The 22,520-nt window shown below is 43.1% G+C and overlaps 1 protein-coding gene across 3 annotated transcripts; it reads left to right on the top strand.

Annotated features, from left to right (window-relative positions):
• Window positions 1-233: 233 nt before the first annotated feature.
• NKRF (NFKB repressing factor) lies at window positions 234-18,723 on the top strand. Of its 3 annotated transcripts, XM_045383148.3 has the most exons (4): window positions 234-948; window positions 3,154-3,257; window positions 14,565-14,695; window positions 15,755-18,723. In XM_045383148.3, exons 2-4 carry the CDS (start codon window positions 3,229-3,231, stop codon window positions 17,710-17,712), a joined length of 2,118 nt encoding a protein of 705 aa, XP_045239083.1. In that variant the 5' UTR covers window positions 234-948; window positions 3,154-3,228; the 3' UTR covers window positions 17,713-18,723. The 3 variants fall into 3 exon arrangements, with proteins under 3 accessions (XP_045239083.1, XP_005594514.2, XP_073885993.1); XM_005594457.5 differs by lacking the exon at window positions 3,154-3,257; XM_074029892.1 differs by lacking the exons at window positions 234-948; window positions 3,154-3,257 and adding an exon at window positions 13,929-13,982.
• The last annotated feature ends 3,797 nt before the right edge of the window (window positions 18,724-22,520 follow it).

Below are 22,520 nucleotides of genomic sequence, written 5' to 3'. Positions count from 1 at the left end.
AAAAGCGTCAGACGAGCCGTGGGCTAACAACGGCTACCTGAGGGCACCTTCTAACCATATTCTCGAACCTCAGAGAACCTTCCTAAATTCCCTTTCTAGAGTCCCCGCCCTCTGCTTGTCACCGTAGTGCGTCAAAGGCCCGTAGTCGTCACTGGAGGGAAAAAAGTACGTCGCGCGAGATTCTGCGACGGGATTTGGAAGTTAGGGAACAGCCGCGGCGCAAGCGCACTGGCCTCACAACCCCGGACGGCACGCGGGTAGGTAGGCTAGAACCTAGAGGAGGGGAGCAGAGCGTGCTGGGGTCTTTTATCGCTCTCCGCGCAGTGCGTGGGTCTGCGGATCCGTGGAGGTGCGGAGCCTCACTCGGCCTCCCCGGCTCGCGCGTGAGTGCGGCGGAAGCCCTTCTGCTCCTCCACGAGTTGGAGGAGTGCAGCGGACGTGCACCCCGGTGTCGGGACGCGCACCCCGGTGTCGGGACGCGAGCTCGTGCTCCTCTTTTCCTCCTAACGGTGGCCCCCACGCACACACTCCAGTCCCCCCGAGAGTTGATCTTTGCCCTTCAGCGCGCGCCTCCTTACCCGGCCCCTCCCACAGGCCCCCCGTTTCCGCCCGCTTGCTAGCTACCTAGCTCGCGGTCCGTAGTCGGCTTCGTCCCTGGGGTCCCTGCTTGGGGGCGGAGAAGATGGCTGGAGGACGTCTGCTGTTGGGGGGCGACTTCCTGTCGCCGCCGCCGCTGCCCCCCCTCCCGCCGCCGCCGCTGCCGCCCCTCCCGCCGCCCCCGCCCGAGCCAGTGCTGGAGCAGTGGCGCTATAGCCACGAAAGTGACTGGCAGTGGGCTCTGCGGCGCAGCTTCATCTGTCGGCACCTGCACAGCTATCCCGGGGCTGCCCTCGACCAGCTCCTCGCCCTCTCCGCCGCCTGGACCAACCACGTCTTCCTGGGCTGCAGGTGAGTAAGGTGTGGGTGTCGGGTTAGGGACGGGGGTGAGAGATGGGTGATGGGGGATCGGGTTAGGGACTGCGGTGGGGAGGGATCGATGATGGTGGTTGGGATAGGGACGGGGGCGGGATGCGTAGGATAGCTTGGAGGCTGGATACTTGGAGGTGCTGGAGGGCACTAGAGGGATCACTCTTGCCCTGGGGGTGGGGTGGCCGACTGTGGTGGCTGGGCATGACATAACAGCTAGTAGGGCGCAGAGATCGCGGAAGCGGCCTCTCCAGGACCAGGGATGGAGATGAAGCAGCGCCTAGAAGAGGATTATTGAGAGATGGTCGTTGTAGTTGGTGGCGGTATTAGAGGACGTGGGAAATGATGAATAGCAGCATCTCGGACCTGCGTAGGGCCTTCCAAGCATGCAGTATCCGCAGAGAATATATTCGACAGTTGGGGTTGTGGGGGAAGGGCGAGGGGACCCCACTGTTCTAGTCTCCTCCTGACCACTCTCTTTTTCCATTCCCCTTAAATAAAACACCCGCCTCTACTTGCAGCCCCTAGCAGGGTCTTACTGTCTTCTCCTGGGGAGGCGGTACGTATCAGCTCTCAGAGCCGCAGCAGCGTCAGCCTTGCTTGTAGATTTGCGCATAATGTGTCTGGACTCAAACAAAGAAATGGATATATCTACTGTAAAAATGGATTGCCCTCTTTTTACCCTAAATGGGATCAGAAGGATTAACATTTGGCTCTGAGTGAGGTTTTAGGGGTGTGTGTGTGTGTGTGTGTGTGTGTGGTTTTAGTGGTGTGTGTGTGTGTGTGGTGGGTGTGTGTGTGTGTGTGTGTGTGTGTGTGTGTGTGTGGTGGGGGTGTGTGTTTGTTTGTTTTTCCCCCCTTTCCTAGAACCTGGTGACGTTTTGAACAGGCCTCTTTGAAAGCTCTTTGCATTGAATGGAGACTGCAGTATGGTTCCAACGCAGTTCTTTTTTTTTTTTTTTTTTGAGCAGGCTGCTTGGACCTCTGTCCTTCAGAACCCCTAAATCGGCCCTATACTACTCATTCCTTTGATAGACTGGGAGACTGGGAGACGACTTCTTTCGACATTCCTGCAATCATTGTTTGTTTGTTTGTTTTTTATCAGGAAGGGTGAGAAATTCTGGAATATGATCGTGTCAGTTTTGGCCAGTTCAGTTCCAGGAGTGACTGTAACAGATGCAGAAAAAGGATTGTCTACTCCTGCCCTTAATTATTGAACATGGCATTCAGTGTGATATACTTTGCTCTCATCACATAAATTTTTTTTGTCTTCTGTAGGTTAGCATAATTTCTACCACCAGAGATAATGATTAGGAGGAACTGGTTACAACTGAGGAAGCCTTAGTTATTAAACAAGTCAGATAAATCTACTTGACCTTTGCCTAACAATGTTGTTCTTGAGTTCAAAAGTTACCTTTATCCTATAATCATAAGTCTCCATCATATCACAGAAGGCCGTCGGGAATCTGAATCCTTAAAATACAATAAAAACAAAAACTTGAATGAGGGTAACCGTCCTTTGTGTTAATAAATCTTCCCACTAGAATGGAAGCTTCCTTAGGGATAGGGAGTTTGCTTTCTTGTTTACACCTTTATCCTCAGTGCCTAGAAGATTGCCTGCTAAATAATAGCTGCTCAATAAATGTGTGTGGAGTGAATGGATGTATACAGCTTTATGATGTATAACACATTTTAAATATTTATTTCATTTCCTACAACAACCTGGGGGATCAGGTGGCGTCTCATTTTTACTGCTAAATCAGTGGAGGCCAAGAAGTTAAGTGACGTGTCCAAGGTCTTACAGCTGGGGCTAGGACCCAGGTCTTCTGATGCCCAGACTGATGCTCTTTCCACTGAGCCACAGCTGCCATATTTGGGAAGGATGGATCATGAGTGAAAGCAAGTAACTGACATAAGCCACATCACTATATCTCAGGATTTAATTCCAAGAACAACACCCTTGTACATAAGCAGGGCATTAAAAACACAAAGTAGGCCAATGGTAGTTGGTGTTAAAGGCTCAAGCATTGCAGGCTGTTGTGTGTGCACTCAGGTGCATCTGTGGATACTATGTATGCTATAGTCACCATGTTACATTGTAGCTAAGTCAGTTTAGTTAATACAAGAATTGCCATTACATTATCAAATAGCTTAACTGAAAAGTAATGTTTGCATTATATCTGATAGCTTCCATATAGGAGAAAGGGAAGGGCCAATGAAGAATCTTGGAAGCTAGGGACCAAGTGCAGTCTTCCACTTTAGATGGGCTTTATGTTACCTCTCATCTTCAGGTGGGTAAAACTTGTGTTCCAATACTTGTTGATGTTAATGTAGATGTTGGCAGAGTTCTTGTTTTCTGTGACAGAATACTCTTCTCTCAAGTGAACTGCAGAATACATGGTGAAATAGCTCTTTCTAAACTTAAATTGTTAATTCTTTTTCTTTTCTTTTTTTTTTTTTTTTTTGAGACAGAGTCTTGCTCTGTCGCCCAGGCAGGAGTGCGGTGGCATGATCTCGGCTCACTGCAACCCCCACCTCCTGTGTTCAATCTATTCTCATGTCTCAGTCTCCTGAGTAGCTGGGATTGCGGGCATGCACCACTACACCTGGCTCATTTTTGTATTTTTGGTAGAGACGGGGTTTCGCCATTTTGGCCAGGCTGGTCTCGAACTCCTGGACTCAGGTGATCCGCCTGCCTTGGCTTCCCAAAGTGCTGGGATTACAGCAGTGAGTCACTGCACCTGGCCTTAAATTGTTGATTTGTTCCTCAAGGTTTATCACTTGACTTTTGGAACAGGCTGTGAACCAATAGCAAAGAGGAATTTCCTTGCTCTTTTTTCCCTCTGGCAAAATGTTTTGTGTTCCATTTTACTTGGGGCTGAAATAAACTTCTAGGTCAAATAAATCTTTGAAAATTCCTTCATCATAAGACCAAGCCAGGAGGAACTCAAATGTGCAGGGAAACAGAACATACTTCATTCCTTTTGGTGATGGTGGCAATTTCCACAGAACAAATTTGGGTATCTTCTTGACTCTGTAACTGGGGTTTTCAAACTTAAGTACACATCAAAATCACCTGTTAGGCTTGTTGAAACAGATTGCTGGGTCCCAGCCCCAGGGTGTCTGACTTGGTAGGTCTGAGGTGGGACCTCACAATTTGTATTTTTGACAAGTTCCCAGGTGATGCCGATGTTGCTGATCCAGAGAACAGCACTCTCAGAACCACTGCTTTTTAGGATAAAATAAAAATGTTTCTATTCTGTTTTTTAATCATTTTCTCCCTCATTGTCCAGGCAACCAGAAAGCTCAAATGGCTAAAATTGTTTCACTTCGTTTTTTCATTTGTCTGTTCCATTCAAGTAAACAACTTAACCAAGAATTTTTTCTGCAAGCAATTTCTAAGATTTGTGGCTAGTGAAAAATTAGTTCAGTTTTCTGACCAACTACACCTGCAGCACTTAAATAATTGTACATATGAATGCCTAAAGAACTGTGTGATTTTTACTTAAAATTGTAGATAGTGTCTTTATATTTAATAAAGCAGTTTGATTAACTGGGGCATTTATTTTTCCAGTCGTTGAGCAATAAGATTAGAAGGAGAATCCTGGCCTACTATTTACCTTTGATGAGACATTAATTAATAGATAAAATATACCTTAAAATGAAACCAGCTTTGCTCCCTTATTTGTCTCTTCCTGGTTGATACAAGACTGGTGTTTGGAAGGTAGATGCTGGCTGGGCTCATGTTGCAAAACTGTGCACATAGTAGGGAGAGTGCAGCAATCACTAGCTAATTAAATGGGTGTGGGAGCTTTTGAAAGATTATCAGTAATCTGGGTATATGTTATTCACTTATGATGTCAGGAGTCTCATTAATTGTTGTTATTGTTGTTGTTGTTGTTTTAATAAAGATGGGGTTTCCCTGTGTGGCTCAGGCTGATCTTGAACTCCTGAGCTCAAGTGATCCACCTGCCTTGGCCTCCCAAAGTGCTGGGATTACAGGAGTGAGCCACCGTGCCTGGTCTGAGTCTTTTTTTCTTTTTATTTTCTCTTCTCTTTTCTTTCCTTTTCTTTCCTTTTCTTTCTTTCTTTCTTTTTTTTTTTTGTGACAGTATTTCGCTCTTGTTTCCCAGGCTGGAGTGCAATGGCGCGATCTCAGCTCACCACAACCTCCACCTCCTGAGTTCAAGTGATTCTCCTGCCTCAGCCTCCCTAGTAGCTGGGATTACAGGCGTGCACCACCACACCTGACTAATTTTGTATTTTAGTGGAGACAGGGTTTCTCCATGTTGGTCAGGCTGGTCTGGAACTCCTGACCTCAGTTGATCCCGCCCACCTTGGCCTCCCAGAGTGCTGGGATTACAGGCATGAGCCACTGTGGCCAGCGTTTTTTTTGTTTTTTGTTTTTTGTTTTTTGTTTTGAGAGAGCCTTGCTCTGTCACCCAGGCTGAAGTGCAATGGCGTGATCTCAGCTCAGTGCAGCCTCCGCCTCCCAAGTTCAAGCCATTCTCCTGCCTCCACCTTCCAAGTAGCTGGGATTACAGGCGTGCACCACCACACCCAGCTAATTTTGTTTGTATTTTCAGTAGAGACAGGGTTTCACCATGTTGGCCAGGCTGGTCCTGACCTCAGGTGATCCGCCCACCTGGGTCTTCCAAAGCACTGGGATTACAGGCATGAGCCATTCCACCAGGCTCCGGCCCAAGTCTTATGAATAGTTTTTTTTTTTTTTTTAATTAGTTTTCCTTATGAATAGTTTTGAATAAACAATTTTATACTTGGAAACCTTAATCTTTGCTTAATTTTCAAATCTCAGCTTTTTTATTTGAACTTAGTAGAACAGTTTAATATATTTTTTTAAAGTTTTATAAAAAGGCTGTGCCTGGTGGCCCATGCCTGTAATCCCAGCACTTTGGGAGCCTGAGGCGGGCAGATCACGTGAGGTCAGGAGTTTGAGACCAGCCTGGCCAATGTGGTAAAACTCCATCTCTTATCAGGCGTGATGATGGGTGCTTGTAGTCCCAGCTACTCGGGAGGCTGAGTTGGGAGAATCACTTGAACCTGGGAGGCAGGGGTTACAATGAGCCGAGATAGCATCACTGCACTTCAGCCTGGGCGCCAGATCGAGAGTCCATCTCAAAAAAAAAAAAAAAAAAGTTTGTAAGCATCTATTGCTGAATATTTATTAAATTTCACCTGCCATTGTATATTATAGTGGTTTATGTTATTCATAGGTATGCATATATATGCACCTGTTTTGTGTCCAGAGATGTAAAACTTACGAAGACAGATGTTTTTGTTCATTAGAAGTCATCTTTTTATGTGCTAGATATGGTGGGATAGTTGAGTCACATCCTGGTTTCCAAAAGCTTGGTATACTATCAGCTACTTTTGAGAACCATAGACCTCAGAATTTTGGGATTCTTTTTTTTTCTTTTTCTTTTGAGACAGTCTTGCTCTGTCACCCAGGCTGGAGTGCAGCCTGTGATATCAGCTCACTGCAACCTCCGCCTCCCGGGTTCAAGCGATTCTCTTGCCTCAGCCTCCTGTGTAGCTGGGTCTACAGGCGCACGCCACCACGACTGGCTAATTTTTGTATTTTTAATAGAGACAGGGTTTCACCATGTTGTCCAGGCTGGTCTTGAACTCCTAGCCTCAAGTGATCTGCCTGCCTCGGCCTCCCAAAGTGCTGGGATTACAGGCATGAGCCCCCATGCCCGGCCTGGTTTTCTTTTTTAAGCATTTATAATCTAAAGGGTAACTTAGCAGACTTAAAAATATAGTACGTGTGCATCTTAAAAAATTACTATATTAGACTTGCCTTAATGATATCTTACATTTTATTCAATAATACGAATAGTGTATAACCATTAAAACTCACGTGGTAATGATGTGGAGAAAAGGCTTATGGTACAGTAAATTAACAGAAAACCCCACCAGATTTCAAATCAACATAGATGACCTGATAGTGATGGGGAGTTATGGAAAACACAGAAAAAACATTAAAAAATAAACCTCAACATGGCCGGGACGCGGTGGCTCACACCTGTAATCCCAGCACCAAATTGGGAGGCTGAGGCAGGCAGATCACGAGGTCAGGAGTTCGAGACCAGCATGGCCAACATGGTGAAACCCAGTCTCTACTAAAAATACAAAAATTAGCTGGGTGTGATGGTGTGCTCCTGTAATCCCAGCTACTTGGGAGGCTGAGACAGGAGAATCCCTTGAACTGAGGAGGCGGAGGCTGCAGTGAGCCGAGATCACGCCATTGCCTGGGCAATAGAGTGAGACTCAGTCTCAAAAAAAAAAAAAGATTAATTTAAAAAAAAAACCCAACATGTTGATGAAGTTATCAGTAGTTGGAGTTATTATTACTATTTTTGAGATAGGTTCTCACTCTGTCACCCAGGCTGGAGTGCAGTGGTGTGATCACAGCTCACTGTAGCCTCAACTTCCTAGGCTCAAGTGATTTGAGTAGTTGGGATTACAGGTGTATGCCACCATGTCCAGCTTTTTTTTTTTTTCCCTTTGTAGAGACAGGGTCTTGCCATGTTGCCCAGGCTGATCTCGAACTCCTGGGCTTAAGTGATCCTCTTGCCTTGGTCTCCCAGAGTGTTAGGATTACAGGTGTGAGCCACCGCTCCCGGCCAGTGGTTGGGAATGTAGGTGCTTTTCTTGGTGGATTTTCTAAAATTCCTGGTGTTAAACGTGTTACTTTAAAACATACTATTAAAAAATAGACTCTGGAGAAACTGAATAATAAAAGCTTTACTGCCTTGGCTTACTTTAAATATGTGGCACCACTTCTTTATCTTTGGATAGCTACTCTGAATAATTGTAGAAGCCTCGTGGTCTTACTAAACACTCCAGATTCATATTTACATTGTTCTTTGAATAGTGAAGTGTTTGTTAGGTACTATATAGTCTTTTTCATTATTGTTCAAGCTGGCTGGGCTTCTTCAGTATTATGACTTCATAGCAAAGGACAGAGAACTGTATCAGCAACCTATGCAAAGACTTATTTTTATGGCCTATGGGTGAAGTTGAATTTTGTGGCAGATGTAATGAATAGGGTATAGTAAGTAGGTAGAGTAATTACTAATGCTGGAAGAAACCTGAGAAAAGTGAGCATGAATGAGTGAGCCCTAAGTGCATCACACCGTAAGACATATATGCCATTCGCAGTTGTACACTGTACTTGGAATCAGGCTCTAACTGAAGGTCTGGAGAATATTGACTGGAATTCAAGGTAAGTTGCCTGGTTGTAGGGCCACTTTTGGTAACAGGCGTGGGATTAGTAGTTTAAGATGTATAGACTCATCTCATTTTCGTGGTGTTTTTTTTTTTTTGTTTTTGAGATGGAGTTTTACTCTTGCTGCCCAGGCTGGAGTGCAATGGCGTAATCTCGGCTCACTGCAACCTCTGCCTCCCGGGTTCAAGCGATTCTCCTGTCTCAGCCTCCCAAGTAGCTGGGATTACAGGCATGTGCCATCACACCCGGCTAATTTTTGTATTTTTAGTAGAGACAGGATTTGTCTATGTTGGTCAGGCTGGTCTCGAATTCCCGACCTCAGGTGATCCACCTGCCTTGGCCTCCCAGAGTGTTGGGATTACAGGTGTGAGCCACATGTGCCCGGCTTTTGTTTTTATCTCATATTTTGGAAATGGGACTCCCCAGTTTGAATGGAAGTGATATGTAGAATGTATTGTGTTTATTTTATTTTATTTTAATTATTTTTGAGACAGAGTCTCGCTCTTGTCATCCAGACTGGAGTGCAGTGGTGCCATCTCAGCTCACTGCAACCTCCGCCTCCCAGGTTCAAGTGATTCTCCTGCCTCAGCCTCCCAAGTAGCTGGGATTACAGGCACCTGCCACCATGCCTGGCTAATTTTTGTGTTTTTAGTAGAGACGGGGTTTCACCATGTTGGCCAGGCTGGTCTTGAACTCCTGACCTCAGGTGATCTGCCCACCCCAGCCTCCCAAAGCATTGGGATTATAGGTGTGAGCCACCCTGCCCAGCCATATTGTGTTTTAGACTGTGCTTTCTGATGTTCAGATAAGAGTCAATGAAGATAAAATTACTCTTGGTATTTAAATACTCGTGCTAGCTTTAGCAGCAACAGTTGTCAATAGAAAGTGCAGGTTACAACTGAGCTAGCTTCCAGCAATCTGTCGGGGAGGCCACCGTGCCTTGACTTCTGTTTTGCGTGGAATGATACGTGATGGGTGTGCAACCTGTTCTGCTGAAAATGGAAAATGTTACCCTCCTTCTGGTTTAGAACTGATTCATGTAAAGGTGTGATAGTTACTCATTTTCAGAACTTTCTTCCCAAATGCTACCAGAAATCTCTTTTTTGGTCCTAGGCTGGGGAAGGCTCTGAAGGTAGGAAGGGAGAACAGGTAACCGTGATAACAAACACTTCACTTGAGCTCCTGTTTCTCTTTCTCTGTAGTAAAATGTTATTCTATCAAGCAGTCAATCTTCATAAGGAGCCTTTTTTAAAAAAAAAAAAAAAAAAGAGTCGGTCTCAGCCAGGTGCAGTTGCTCATGCTGTAATCCTAGCACTTTGGGAAGGTTGAGGCGGGTGGATTACCTGAGGTCAGGAGTTCAAGATCAGCCTGGCCAGCATGGCAAAACCCCGTCTCTACTAAAAAAATACAAAAATTAGCTAGGCATGATGGCGCATGCCTGTAATCCCAGCTACTTGGGAGGCTGAGGCAGGAGAATTGCTTGAACCCAGGAGGTGGTGGTTGCAGTGAGCTGATATTGTGTCACTGCACTCCAGCCTGGGAGACAGAGCAAGACTCCCTCTCAAAAAAAAAAAAAAAGAGAGAGAGAGAGAGAGAGGGTCTCACTCTGTCACCCAGGCTGGAGCACAGTGGTGCTATCACAGCTCACTGCAGCCTTGACCTTCCCTGCTCAAGTGATCCTCCCACCTCAGCCTCCCAAGTAGCTGGGACTCCAGGCATGGGTCACCATGCCTGGCTATGTTTTTCGTTTGTTTTTTTATTTTTGAAATGATGGTGTTTTGCCATGTTGTCCAGGCTGGTCTTGAATTCCTGGCTTCAAGTGATCTGCCCACCTCCACCTCTCAATGTGCTGGGATTACAGGCATGAACCACTGTGCCCAGCCAGGAGACATTTTTTAATTGTATATTTTAAAGCTTTGTCTTAAAATTTCAAACACACAAAAATAGAAAAGAGTTTAATGAATCCCATGTACCCATCACTCAGCAATCATCAGCAGTCTGCCATACTACCCTTCTTCCTTCATCTATTCTGCCCTAGCTTTTTGTGGGCACTAGTCTGGAGTATATTTTTTAAAATCCTGACATCATTTCACCTGTACATTCTTCAGTACACATCTGTATCAGATAAGAATTTTTAAAAATAGAGTTACGATTGCATTATTCATGTTCAACAAAATTAACAGTAATTTCTTAAAAATCACCCAATGCCTCTTTCATGTCGTTTTCTTCATTTGTCTCAAATGTCTTTTTACAGTTTGATTCATTCATGATACAAAGTCTATACAGTGTATTTGATCCATCTCCTTTAACCTATAGCCACTCCCTCCTACAGTATTTATTTGATGACTGGGCTGTCACATACTGTTCCCTCATTCTGGAGTTGGATAGTTCCATTCTTGTGGTGTTTCACATGTTTCTGGGAGTCAGGAACTTGATTAGGTTCAGGTTTAATTCTCTGGAGAGCCATAATGCTTTCTAGATAGTGCCATGATGTCCTATTGTATCACATCTTGGGGTACATGTTTCATTGTCCCACTTTTAGTGATATTAAGATGATAAAGTCCCCAATCAGCTTTTTAAACTGAAATTTTTCTTGAGATAATTATAGATTCACATGCAAGTGTAAGAAATAATACAAAGAGATGGCCGGGTGCGGTGACTCATGCCTGTAATCCCAGCACTTTGGAAGGCTGAGGCTGGCGGAGAGGTCAGGAGGTTGACACCAGCCTGGCCAACATGGTGAGACATGTTGAGTCTCACATGTCTTAGTGAGACAGGTATCTTACTAAAAATACAAAAATTAGCCCCGCATGGTGATGCATGCTTATAGTCCCAGCTACTTGGGCAACTGAATCAGGAGAATCACTTGAACCCAGGAGACGGAGGTTGCGGTGAGCTGAGATCACACCATTGCATTCCAGCATGGGTGACAGAGCGAGACTCTGTCTCAAAAAAAAAGTTCCTTTTTGTCTCAAGTAGTGTTCCATAGTGTATTTGTACCAGAATCTAACTATTCACCTGTTGAAGGACATCTGGGTTGATTGTAGTTTTGGGCTGTTACAAATAAAGCAGGTTTTTGTGTGAACATAAGTTCTCATTTCTCTGCAATAAATGTCCAAGAGTGTAATTGCAATTGCTGGATCAAGTGGTAACTGATTTTTTTTTTTTTTTGGAGGCGGAGTTTCATTCTTGTTGCCCAGGCTGGAGTGCAATGGTTCAATCTTGGCTCACTGCAACGTCCGCCTCCTGGGTTCAAGCGATTCTGCCTCAGCCTCCCGAGTAGCTGGGATTACAGGCATGTGCCACCACGTCCGACTAGTTTTGTCTTTTTAGTAGAGACGGGGTTTCTCTATGTTGGTCAGGCTGGTCTCAAACTCCCGACCTCAGGTAATCCGCCCACCTTGGCCTCCCAAAGTGCTGGGATTACAAGCGTGAGCCACCGCACCCAGTCTGATGTTTGGTTTTATAAGCAGCTACCAAACTGTTTTCCAGAGTGACTGTATAATTTTACATTCCCAGCAGCAATGTCTGAGTGATCCAGTTTCTTCTCATTTTTGCCAGCATTTGGTATTGTCACTTTTTTTTTTTTTTGGAGACGGAGTCTTGCTGTGTCACCCAGGCTGCAGTGCAGTGACACAATCCCGGCTCTCTACAACCTCTGCCTCCCAGGTTCAAGCGATTCTCTTGCCTCATACTCCTGAGGAGCTGTGATTATAGGCACATGCCACCACGCCAAGCTAATTTTTGTATTTTTAGTAGAGACGGGATTTCACCTTGTTGGTCAGGCTGGTCTTGAACTCCTGACCTCGTGAATCACCCGTCTTGGCCTCCCAAAGTGCTGGGATTACAGGCGTGAGCTACCGTGCCCAGCCATTGTCACTTTTTTATTTTGGCCATTCTAATAAGTGTATAGTGATACCTCATTGTGATTTTTAAATTGCATTTCCCTGCTGGCTAGTGATGAACATCTTTTCATGTGCTTATTTGCAATCTGTCTATCCTCTTTGGTGAAATATTTTGTTTATGTCTTTTGTTCATTTTTTAATTTGATTTTTTTTTTACTGTTGAGTTTTAGGTACTAGTCTTTTGTCAAGTGTGTGGTTTACAACTGTTTTCTCCCAGTCTTCAGCTTGACTTTTCATCCTCTTCACAGTCTTTCAAGAGCAAAAATTTTTACTTTTTTTTTTTTTTTTTTTGAGACGGAGTCTCGCTCTGTCACCCAGACCCAGACTGGAGTGCAGTGGCGCGATCTCGGCTCACTGCAACCTCCACCTCCCGGGTTCGAGTGATTCTCCTGCCTCAGTCTTCCAAGTAGCTTGGACTGCAGGTGTGTAGCACCATGCCCAGCTATTTTTTTTTTCTATTTTTGTAGAGAGAGGGTGTTGCCATGTTGGCCAGGCTGGTCCTGAACTCCTGACCTCAAGTAATCCACCTGCCTTGGCCTCCCAAAGTGCTGGGATTATGGGAGTGAGCCACCGCACCCAGCCAAAACTTTTTAATTTCAGTGAGGTCCGTTTTATCACCAGTTTCTTTATGGATGGATCATGCTTGCTATCAAGCCTAAGAACTGTTTGCCTAGCTCTAGATCCCACAGATTTTCTCTTGTGTTTTTTTCAATAAAAGTTTCAGGCCGGGCGCGGTGGCTCAAGCCTGTAATCCCAGCACTTTGGGAGGCCGAGACGGGCGGATCACGAGGTCAGGAGTTCGAGACCATCCTGGCTAACACGGTGAAACCCCGTCTCTACTAAAAAATACAAAAAACTAGCCGGGCGAGGTGGCGGGCGCCTGTAGTCCCGGCTACTCGGGAGGCTGAGGCAGGAGAATGGCGTAAAAACCCGGGAGGCAGAGCTTGCAGTGAGCTGAGATCTGGCCACTGCACTCCAGCCTGGGCGACACAGCGAGACTCCGTCTCAAAAAAAAAAAAAAAAAAAGTTTCATAGTTTTACATTTAGGTTTATGATGCATTTTGAGTTAGTTTTTTGTAAGGTGTGAGGTTTAGGTTGTAGAGTTTTGTTTTTTGTTTGTTTGTTTGTTTTTTGTTTTGCCTATGGATGCCCACTTGTTGCGGTGCCATTTGTTGAGAAGGCTATCCTTCCTCCATTGAATTGCCTTGGCACCTTTGTCAGTAATCAGTTGAGAATATTTGCTTGGGTCTGACTGTGAGTTCTTCCTCCATTAGCTTTTCACCTAATAGGTTTAGCAGCCATTGATTGATTGATTGGTTGGTTGATTTTTTTTTTTTTTTGAGATGGAGTCTAGCTCTGTCGCCCAGGCTGGAGTGCAGTGGCATAATCTCGGCTCGCTGCAGCCTCTGCCTCCCAGGTTCAAGCAGTTTTCCTGCCTCAGCCTCCTGAGTAGCTGGTATTACAGGTGTCCACCACCATGCCCGGGTAATTTTTGTGTTTTTAGTAGAGATGGAGTTTCACTATGTTGGCCAGGCTGTTCTCGAACTCCTGACCTCAAGTGATCCACCTGCTTCGGCCTTCCAAAGTGCCGAGATTACAGGTGTGAGCCACCATACCCGCCTGATGATCGTTTTTTATTTTATTATAGGTTACGAAATGGTAGTAGTCCATCGTTCCTTCATTTATTAGCTGGAATGCTTCTCTAAAAGATATTTTCCTCATCATCTCTTTGGTTGCTCTAAGTACAGTTTATACAGGAAAATGCAGGATAAATGTTTGCTTTCTTCCTTTCATATTTACCTGTTTGCAGAATAATGACATGGTTCCTTCCATCCTTCAAAGGTGACCAATAATAGTTTGTAAGTATCATTATGAACTAATGGATTTTCAACATATTTGATGTGTTTCAATCCATTGCCATCATTGTTCTTATCGATATTTTAGTTGGCTCACTTTGCCAGTATGAGTTTATTCAGATTGGCTTCTGAGTCCATTTGACACAACCCCTTTGATCTTTGACAGATTCCTTGGTTTTAGGTGCTAGAAGATTTCTCAGGCTCACCTTAGACATTTCCTGCCACAGACTTAGAATCAGCCACTTCTCTAAGGACCCTGATTCCATTTCAAGAGAAGTGGTAGAGACCACAATCAAAACAAATCATGAATTTATACTGATATTTTCAATTCAAATTAAGGTTTTTGCTAAAAATTTTTTGAGTTTATATTTGTATGTCTTATGCTGAAAAAATCTTGATTTCCTAATTAGTAACATAATTATTCATTTGATGGGTAAATATTTTAGGGCCGATTCTTTGGTTTTATAGCCAAAATACCCTGTTGATAAAGTCTTGTGGGAGCAATTATGAGACTGGCTTATTTTGAAGCTTTTTTGAAAAGACATCCTTACCTGTTTTAACTCTAGATTATATTAACTTAAATAGGTACAGCCCACGCCTGATGGAAAAAATTCTCCAAATGGCTGAAGGTATTGATATTGGGGAGATGCCTTCATATGATCTGGTGCTGTCCAAGCCTTCCAAAGGTCAAAAACGCCACCTCTCAACATGTGATGGTGAGTATACTTGTTTCTGAAAGGTGGGATTTGAAGAAACATGGCTTTCAAAAATGGTATGAGTGTGGTATATGATTTCAAATAACATTGGTAATATTAGTTCTTACGGGTAAAAGAGTTTTAGCTTTTAGTTATATACACTTTTTTGAGTATGCTAAATAGAATTGAAAACTAAGAATATCGAAATCATATTATTATGCAGTCCTTGAAATTTATGCCATGGAACCGCCCTCTAAATAAAATCTTATCCTGTGATCACTTGAGCATCTAAATCCCTAAATCCTCTTGGATGGGTCCGGGATGGACGAGCTTTCTACTGAGCAGTGTTACAGGGAGGAAGCTCTAGTGTCTAGTATAGCCTCATCAGAGTTCATCTATAGCTTTAAATTTGGCATCTCACATAAATCATTAGTTTCCAGCTGTTGTTTGTTCTAGAAAGAAAATAGAGCAAACACCCTTTTGTGATGAATGGGTCAGAGCTGAGGTTTTGAAGTTGAAAACTTTTGATCATTCTTTTTCTTTGATTTTTAGTCACAACTATGTAAAGCACCATCACAGAGTCACTCACCTCTGATACAAAAGAGAAAGGCTTTGTAACTGCCTCTGCTCATCATCTGCCTTGCATTAGAACCATCTTTCCCATTTTCAATCCTTAAGTGAGCTTTTCAGCATGGGTGGTATGAGATTGTACTGGAACAATCTTCCAGTCCACTTCACCTTCCAGCACAAGTGAAGAGTACACTTCACCTGTGCTTTAGCTCATTTGATGCAAAAGCAGCTACCAGTAATGTGTGGTGGTGACCTGCATACTTGACTCAATGGTATATTTTCTATCAAGGGTCTTCCCATACATGTGGAAAGACAGGGAACATCCCTCCTTATGCTGGAATCTTACATTGATAATTGAGTCCCTTCACCCAAATGATGTGAAGTTTTTGTGATGGAAGTATCTTGTACCAACAATGCAGCTTGCAAATAATATGGTTGGTACTATTTTCCTGTTTGGTTCTTTTGAAATATTCCCATTTTAATGAATTGTAAATTTCACTCATTCTATAGGTCAAAATCCTCCTAAAAAGCAAGCCGGTTCCAAATTCCATGCGAGACCTCGTTTTGAGCCTGTACATTTTGTAGCTAGTAGTTCAAAAGATGAAAGACAGGAAGATCCTTATGGCCCTCAAACAAAAGAGGTAAATGAACAAACACATTTTGCCAGCTTGCCAAGAGACATCTACCAAGATTATACTCAAGACTCTTTCAGTATACAAGATGGGAATTCTCAGTATTGTGATTCATCAGGATTCATTCTCACAAAAGACCAGCCTGTAGCAGCCAACATGTATTTTGACAGTGGGAACCCTGCCCCAAGCAGCACATCACAGCAGGCAAACTCTCAGTCAACACCTGAGCCTTCACCATCACAGACATTTCCCGAGTCCGTGGTAGCCGAGAAGCAGTATTTTATTGAAAAGTTAACGGCGACAATCTGGAAGAACCTTTCTAATCCAGAGATGACTTCTGGATCTGATAAAATTAATTATACATATATGTTAACTCGTTGTATTCAGGCATGTAAGACAAATCCTGAGTATATATATGCTCCTTTAAAGGAAATTCCTCCTGCTGACATCCCCAAAAATAAAAAACTTCTAACTGATGGCTATGCTTGTGAAGTTAGATGCCAAAATATCTACTTAACTACAGGTTATGCTGGCAGCAAGAATGGGTCCAGGGATCGAGCTACAGAACTAGCTGTAAAACTCTTGCAGAAACGTATTGAAGTTAGAGTTGTCCGGCGGAAATTCAAACATACGTTTGGAGAGGACCTCGTGGTGTGTCAGATTGGCATGTCCTCCTATGAATTTCCTCCAGCTCTGAAACCACCAGAAGACCTGGTGGTACTGGGTAAAGATGCTTCCGGGCAGCCAGTTTTTAATGCTTCCGCCAAACACTGGACCAATTTTGTCATTACAGAAAATGCAAATGATGCAATTGGTATCCTTAACAATTCTGCCTCATTCAACAAGATGTCAATTGAATACAAATATGAGATGATGCCAAATCGCACATGGCGTTGTCGAGTGTTTTTACAAGATCACTGCTTAGCTGAAGGTTATGGAACCAAGAAAACAAGTAAACATGCAGCTGCCGACGAGGCTTTGAAAATTCTTCAAAAAACACAGCCCACTTATCCATCTGTCAAAAGTTCACAATGCCATACAGGCTCTTCACCCAGAGGATCTGGAAAGAAGAAAGATATAAAGGATCTTGTAGTTTATGAGAATTCTTCAAATCCCGTGTGCACGCTGAATGACACAGCTCAGTTTAACCGAATGACAGTTGAGTATGTCTATGAAAGGATGACAGGCCTCCGCTGGAAATGCAAAGTGATTCTAGAGAGTGAAGTAATTGCAGAAGCAGTTGGGGTGAAGAAAACTGTCAAATATGAAGCTGCTGGGGAAGCTGTGAAAACCCTCAAAAAGACCCAGCCAACTGTCATTAACAACTTGAAGAAAGGAGCTGTTGAAGATGTGATTTCAAGAAATGAAATTCAGGGCCGCTCAGCAGAGGAGGCTTACAAACAACAAATCAAAGAAGATAACATTGGAAATCAGCTTCTGAGAAAGATGGGTTGGACTGGTGGTGGTTTAGGTAAATCTGGTGAGGGCATACGGGAGCCTATCTCAGTCAAAGAGCAGCATAAGCGGGAAGGGCTTGGTCTGGATGTAGAGAGGGTGAATAAAATTGCCAAGAGAGATATTGAACAGATCATCAGAAACTATGCCCGCTCTGAGAGCCACACAGATTTGACTTTCTCTAGAGAGCTGACTAATGACGAACGGAAGCAAATACATCAGATTGCCCAGAAGTATGGTCTTAAGAGTAAGTCTCATGGGGTGGGCCATGATAGGTACCTGGTGGTAGGTAGAAAAAGACGGAAGGAAGACCTACTAGATCAGCTCAAACAGGAAGGCCAAGTGGGCCATTACGAGCTTGTTATGCCTCAAGCAAATTGAGATCTTACTAATTTATTTTGTAAATGCCTAATGAGGCAGATTTTTGAATTAAAGAGATGCTACATGTTCCGGTTGCAGAGTATATTCATAAGATGTCTCACCTTGTTCATTTCACATAGTGGTTTATTAGATATTGGAACCTAAAGAATTCTGTCTACTTGTATTAGCTTAATCCAGCAGATGATATTGTGCAGTTACTGTTTGTGTCTTTGATATTGCTGTGTCCCTCAGATTTTAGTAGTTTGACAAGCAAGAACACATATCCAAATGGAATTTTACCCCGAGAAATTCTCATTTTAAAGGGCATAGCACAGCAACCTGCAACAATATGTAAAGTTGATATTGACTACAATAAAAAAAACAGTCTTAATTCCAGATTTACTGAAAATGTCAGATCATTTTGTATTAATCTATTTTCATCTTTGTGTGAAGCCAGTTATAGAATGTTTAACAATAAATTGTGCTGTACACGTAAATGTCCTTACCAACTAAATGATGTAAAAGTTTCTTAAAGTAATTTTAGTGTTCATTTATTTATAACTTCTACCATGTGATTTCCAGAATATTGGAAGTGATTTACTGTATCTTGTGATATATGGGTTTTAACAAATTCTAGTCTTCACGCTGAGAGAGCACTACTTGAGAGAGCAGTTGAAAGTTTCAAAAACTTTGGTTCAATCTGAAGAAAGGAAGCTTGAACTGTTTGTTCTTGGTGCCTTGCAGAGAGACTCACAGCAACTCTCCATTATAGCTTTCACACGGTTTGGATGTGCAGCACATCCAAGGCAACCACAGCTGTGGTAGAGCTTGGTAAAAGACTGAAGATACATTGGTGCTTTGATGAAAAGGTCAGTTGGCTGGTCCCTCTCTCAAAAAGCTTATTAAGCCTGAAAAGCCAACTTTGTAACATATTTAAAACTGCTATTTTCGCTTATTTCTGGAATGTAAAAAAAAAAAAAAATGTATAAAAAGAATTAGTGTATGCTTCCTGAATAAAAAGGAGCCAAAGTTGATCAGAATGGTGGCGTGCTCATTTCCGGGCAGCAGCCTTGTAGCAGCACTGGGTCTCTGGAGAACGGAAGTGGTGTTTGCACAGAATAGTTCAGCACCCAGAGCACATGTGGATGAATGTCCGGATTTAACAGATAGGAATCAGTCAACTATCACTTTTTTCCTGTGGGCCAACATGCTGGCTTCAACCAAGTCTTAGGCCGCTCCCTTTTATGTGATTTTGTTTTTGTATCTCAGGTAAATCAAGTATAACCTCATAAAAGCACAGGGGAATTTACCATTGATCATTAGACACCTCTAATGAAATGATGTTCGGGACAATTAGGTGGTTTACAGTGCTTGAAAACATTTAGCACCATGCTTGACATGTAATTGGCCAACAAGAAATCGTAATTTCCTTTCCCCTGTTTTGTTTGTTTGTTTTTGAGATGGAGTTTCGCTCTTCTTGCCCAGGCTGGAGTGCAATGGTGTGGTCTCGACTCACTGCAGCCTGCACCTCTTGGATTCAAATGATTCTCCTGTGTCAACCTCCCAAGTAGCTGGGATTACAGGCACCCGCTGCCACGCCTGGCTGATTTTTGTATTTTTAGTAGAGACGGGATTTCACCATGTTGACCAGGCTGGTCTTGAAGTCCTGACCCTCAGGCAATCTGCCCACCTCGGCCTCCCAAAGTGCTGGGATTACAGGTTTGAGCCAACGCGCCCGGCCCTGTTTTTTATATTTTACATTAAGCGGCTGCCCACTGTGGTTAAATTAATGCTTAAAAAACATAAAAGGATTAGCCTTTATACCTGGATCTCTGTAACTGGTAATCATCTACAGTAACTAACCAGTGTGATAATGGTTTTCCATTAACGGTCTTTCTACAGTGCATAGCCTTTCTTAATGTAGGTAGGAAGAGAAATGAGGTGTACATTTTATTTTGGCACTTCATATTAACATTGGCAAAAAGAACTAAGCAATATATTTATAGATATTATAGGATTACAATTTTTTTTTTTTTTTTTTTTTTTTTTGAGACAGAGTCCCACTCCGGTTACCCAGTCTGGAGTGCAGTGGCGCAATCTCAGCTCATTGCAACTTCCGCCTCCGGAGTAGCTGGGACTACAGGTGCACACCACCTGGCCTGGCTAATTTTTTGTATTTTTAGTGGAAATGGGATTCTGGTCTCAAGCTCCTGGAGTTACACAGCCCACCCTCTTCAGCCTCCCAAAGTGCTAGGATTACAGGCATGAGCCACTACACCTGGACTACAATTTTGTTCTGTTTTTCATTTACAAGGTTCATACCAGCCTTCAGAAGCTATGGTTGAATTTGTGAGTTAGAAAAAACCTGCCTTCAATTCTCTGAGTAAGAGTGGCTTTGGGATTAAGGGATATGAAAAGTGGACTGATTACTCTCTTTAGATTTCTTTCTTCTTCCCCAAATGATTTTGAGGCGGGGAAAGGTAGGGGAATGTTAAATGTGAATCTGGTTTGTCTAGGTGAGTCCTACAGAACAGAATATTAAGGTAATTACAGTTAGGAAGGCTCCCAAATAATTGCGCCAAGTAGATACAAATTTGGTTACTGGATTTGAGGGGCCAGATTGCCTAACTTCTTAGGATCTGTGATACTGATACAGAATTAGAGCAAAATCACCTAAAACTTGCTTGAGGATAAAATAATGTTGAGAATGGCGTTGGCATGAATGAGCTGCTGACAAGCTTGCTGTTGTTCCATTTTGTCCCCTTTCAGTTGGTTACTGTATTTTCCCTTTCTTTGAAATGTAGTCATTCTTAACCCAGAAACCTTCTATAAAATCTGCACAGGTACATGAGCAATTTCAAATTTTATTTGGATTACTTGTTTTTTATACTGAAGAACTAACTGTGCTTTCCATTTTATATCTAGCTTTTAGTGTCACAGATGTACTTTTTGGATTTTTTTCCTCCCCTTTGATTGCAAAATGAATGGAAATATCATGCCTTTTGTTGGGATTCTTTTTTAGTAGTATACAATGCATTCTCTTTGCTATGAGTAACCCCTGAGCTGGAGATGGGTCCTAAATAAAGGATTCTAATTGCAGCTTTGGTTCTTCATCATACCTCCTTCCCCACATCAGCACATGCAGAATTGAAAAGTTCAAACCTGACTGCCATTTGAAAAAGGGACCGTGCAAATTTGTTTTCATTAACTTTGTTATCAATACATGTAGCCTGTGGTGTTTAAAGGGAAAAAGAGGCAATTAGCATAAAATGTTCAAATGAATGGTTTGTGGTGCCTTTGACCATGCATATGTTGTTTTTGGGAGGTCAGCTTGTTGGCTCTGTTGTAAGGTTTTAAACGGATTATCCTATGAAAGAGATTGGGTATAGTGTTTCTCAGGAGGTGTACAAAAGAAAAAAGTTATTAAACCTGACCATTCTGAGTCTCGCCTTACATTTTTTCAGGTATGATTAACAGTGTCAATATTTAAAGCACTCAGCCACATAGCAGGATGAAAAAGTTAATGCAAAACTAATCCACCAAATAGAAAAATTTAATGTGGTTCTACTTTGAAGCAGAAATGGACTTGAGGGAAAATATTAAGCAAATTGAAGGACATTGCTCCTAGGTGAAACAATCCAAGTAATGTGGTAATTAGTGCAGATTGTACTTCTCCATACTGAGGCTTCAAGTACCATGTCTTAAAAGATGAATGGGATACATGCATCCTAAGGACTTAACTTCATTTAGCACCATCCACCCAACCAAACAAGTACGAAGAGGTGGTAGTTTTTACAGTCATTGTCCTTGCCTCTTTAAAATGAGATGGGTTGCTCCTCAGAAGAAAGCAGAGTTTTGTTTAATCAAAGTGATTGAGGATATCTGTACTCCCAAATTTTACATAGGATTTAAAATACCATCTAGACTGGGCGCGGTGGCTCACACTTGTAATCCCAGCACTTTGGGAGGCTGAGGCAGGTGGATCATGAGGTCAGGAGTTCAAGACCAGCCTGGCCAACACAGTGAAACCCCATCTCTACTAAAAATACAAAAATCAGCTGGGCGTGGTGGCGGGCACCTGTAATCCCAGCTACTCGGGAGGCTGAGGCAGGAGAATCACTTGAACCCCGGAGGCAGAGGTGGCAGTGAGCCAAAATTGCACCACTGTACTCCAGTCTGGACGACAGAGCTAGATTCCATCTCAAAAAAAAAAAAATCTAGTAGTTTGGTACTGTTTTTTTTGAGCTAGGGCTTTTAAAGAGGTGGAATGTCAGGATCAACAAGTTAGATCTTGGTCTCTGAGGGTGCGTCTCGTTCTGTCACCAGGCTGGAGTGCAGTAGCACAATCTTGCCTCACTGCAACCTCCGCCTCCCGGGTTCAAGCGATTCTCCTGCCCTCAGCCTCCCAAGCAGCTGGGACTACAGGGGCGTGCCACCACGCCTGGCTAATTTTTTTGTATTTTTAGTAGAGACAGGGTTTCACCGTGTTAGCCAGGATGGTCTTGATCTTCTGACCTCGTGATCTGCCCGCCTCGGCCTCCCAAAGTGTTGGGATTACCGGCATGAACCACTGCGCCCAGCTCTGTATTGTTAATGTTTAAAAAGCATTACCACTTATGACTGGAAAGAAAAAAAAAGGTTCTCTCCAGAAGTATCTGTCTTTTCTTTTCCATTCCCAGAATGAGTATTTTTGCTTTTACCTTAATGTTTGAGGGGGGAAATGAGTAGATATGAGATCCCAATAAGAAACCAATACAAAAAGTTTATACTGAGCTAAAAAAACCAAACCAAAACAAACAAACCAGAAAAAAACAATGATACCTTGACTA

The sequence above is a fragment of the Macaca fascicularis genome, chromosome X, assembly GCF_037993035.2.
Source record: "Macaca fascicularis isolate 582-1 chromosome X, T2T-MFA8v1.1".
Taxonomy (NCBI): Eukaryota; Metazoa; Chordata; class Mammalia; order Primates; family Cercopithecidae; genus Macaca; species Macaca fascicularis.
This window is presented reverse-complemented; position numbering and strand designations above follow the sequence as displayed.

What these genes read in the sequence shown, in the direction of transcription:
- NKRF (XM_005594457.5), top strand. Translation starts at nt 683, where the DNA reads ATGGCTGGAGGACGTCTGCTGTTGGGGGGCGACTTCCTGTCGCCGCCG. An exon ending in CACGTCTTCCTGGGCTGCAG is followed by an intron (nt 949 to 14,564) that starts GTGAGTAAGGTG and finishes TAACTTAAATAG; the next exon opens with GTACAGCCCACGCCTGATGG. An exon ending in CCACCTCTCAACATGTGATG is followed by an intron (nt 14,696 to 15,754) that starts GTGAGTATACTT and finishes CTCATTCTATAG; the next exon opens with GTCAAAATCCTCCTAAAAAG.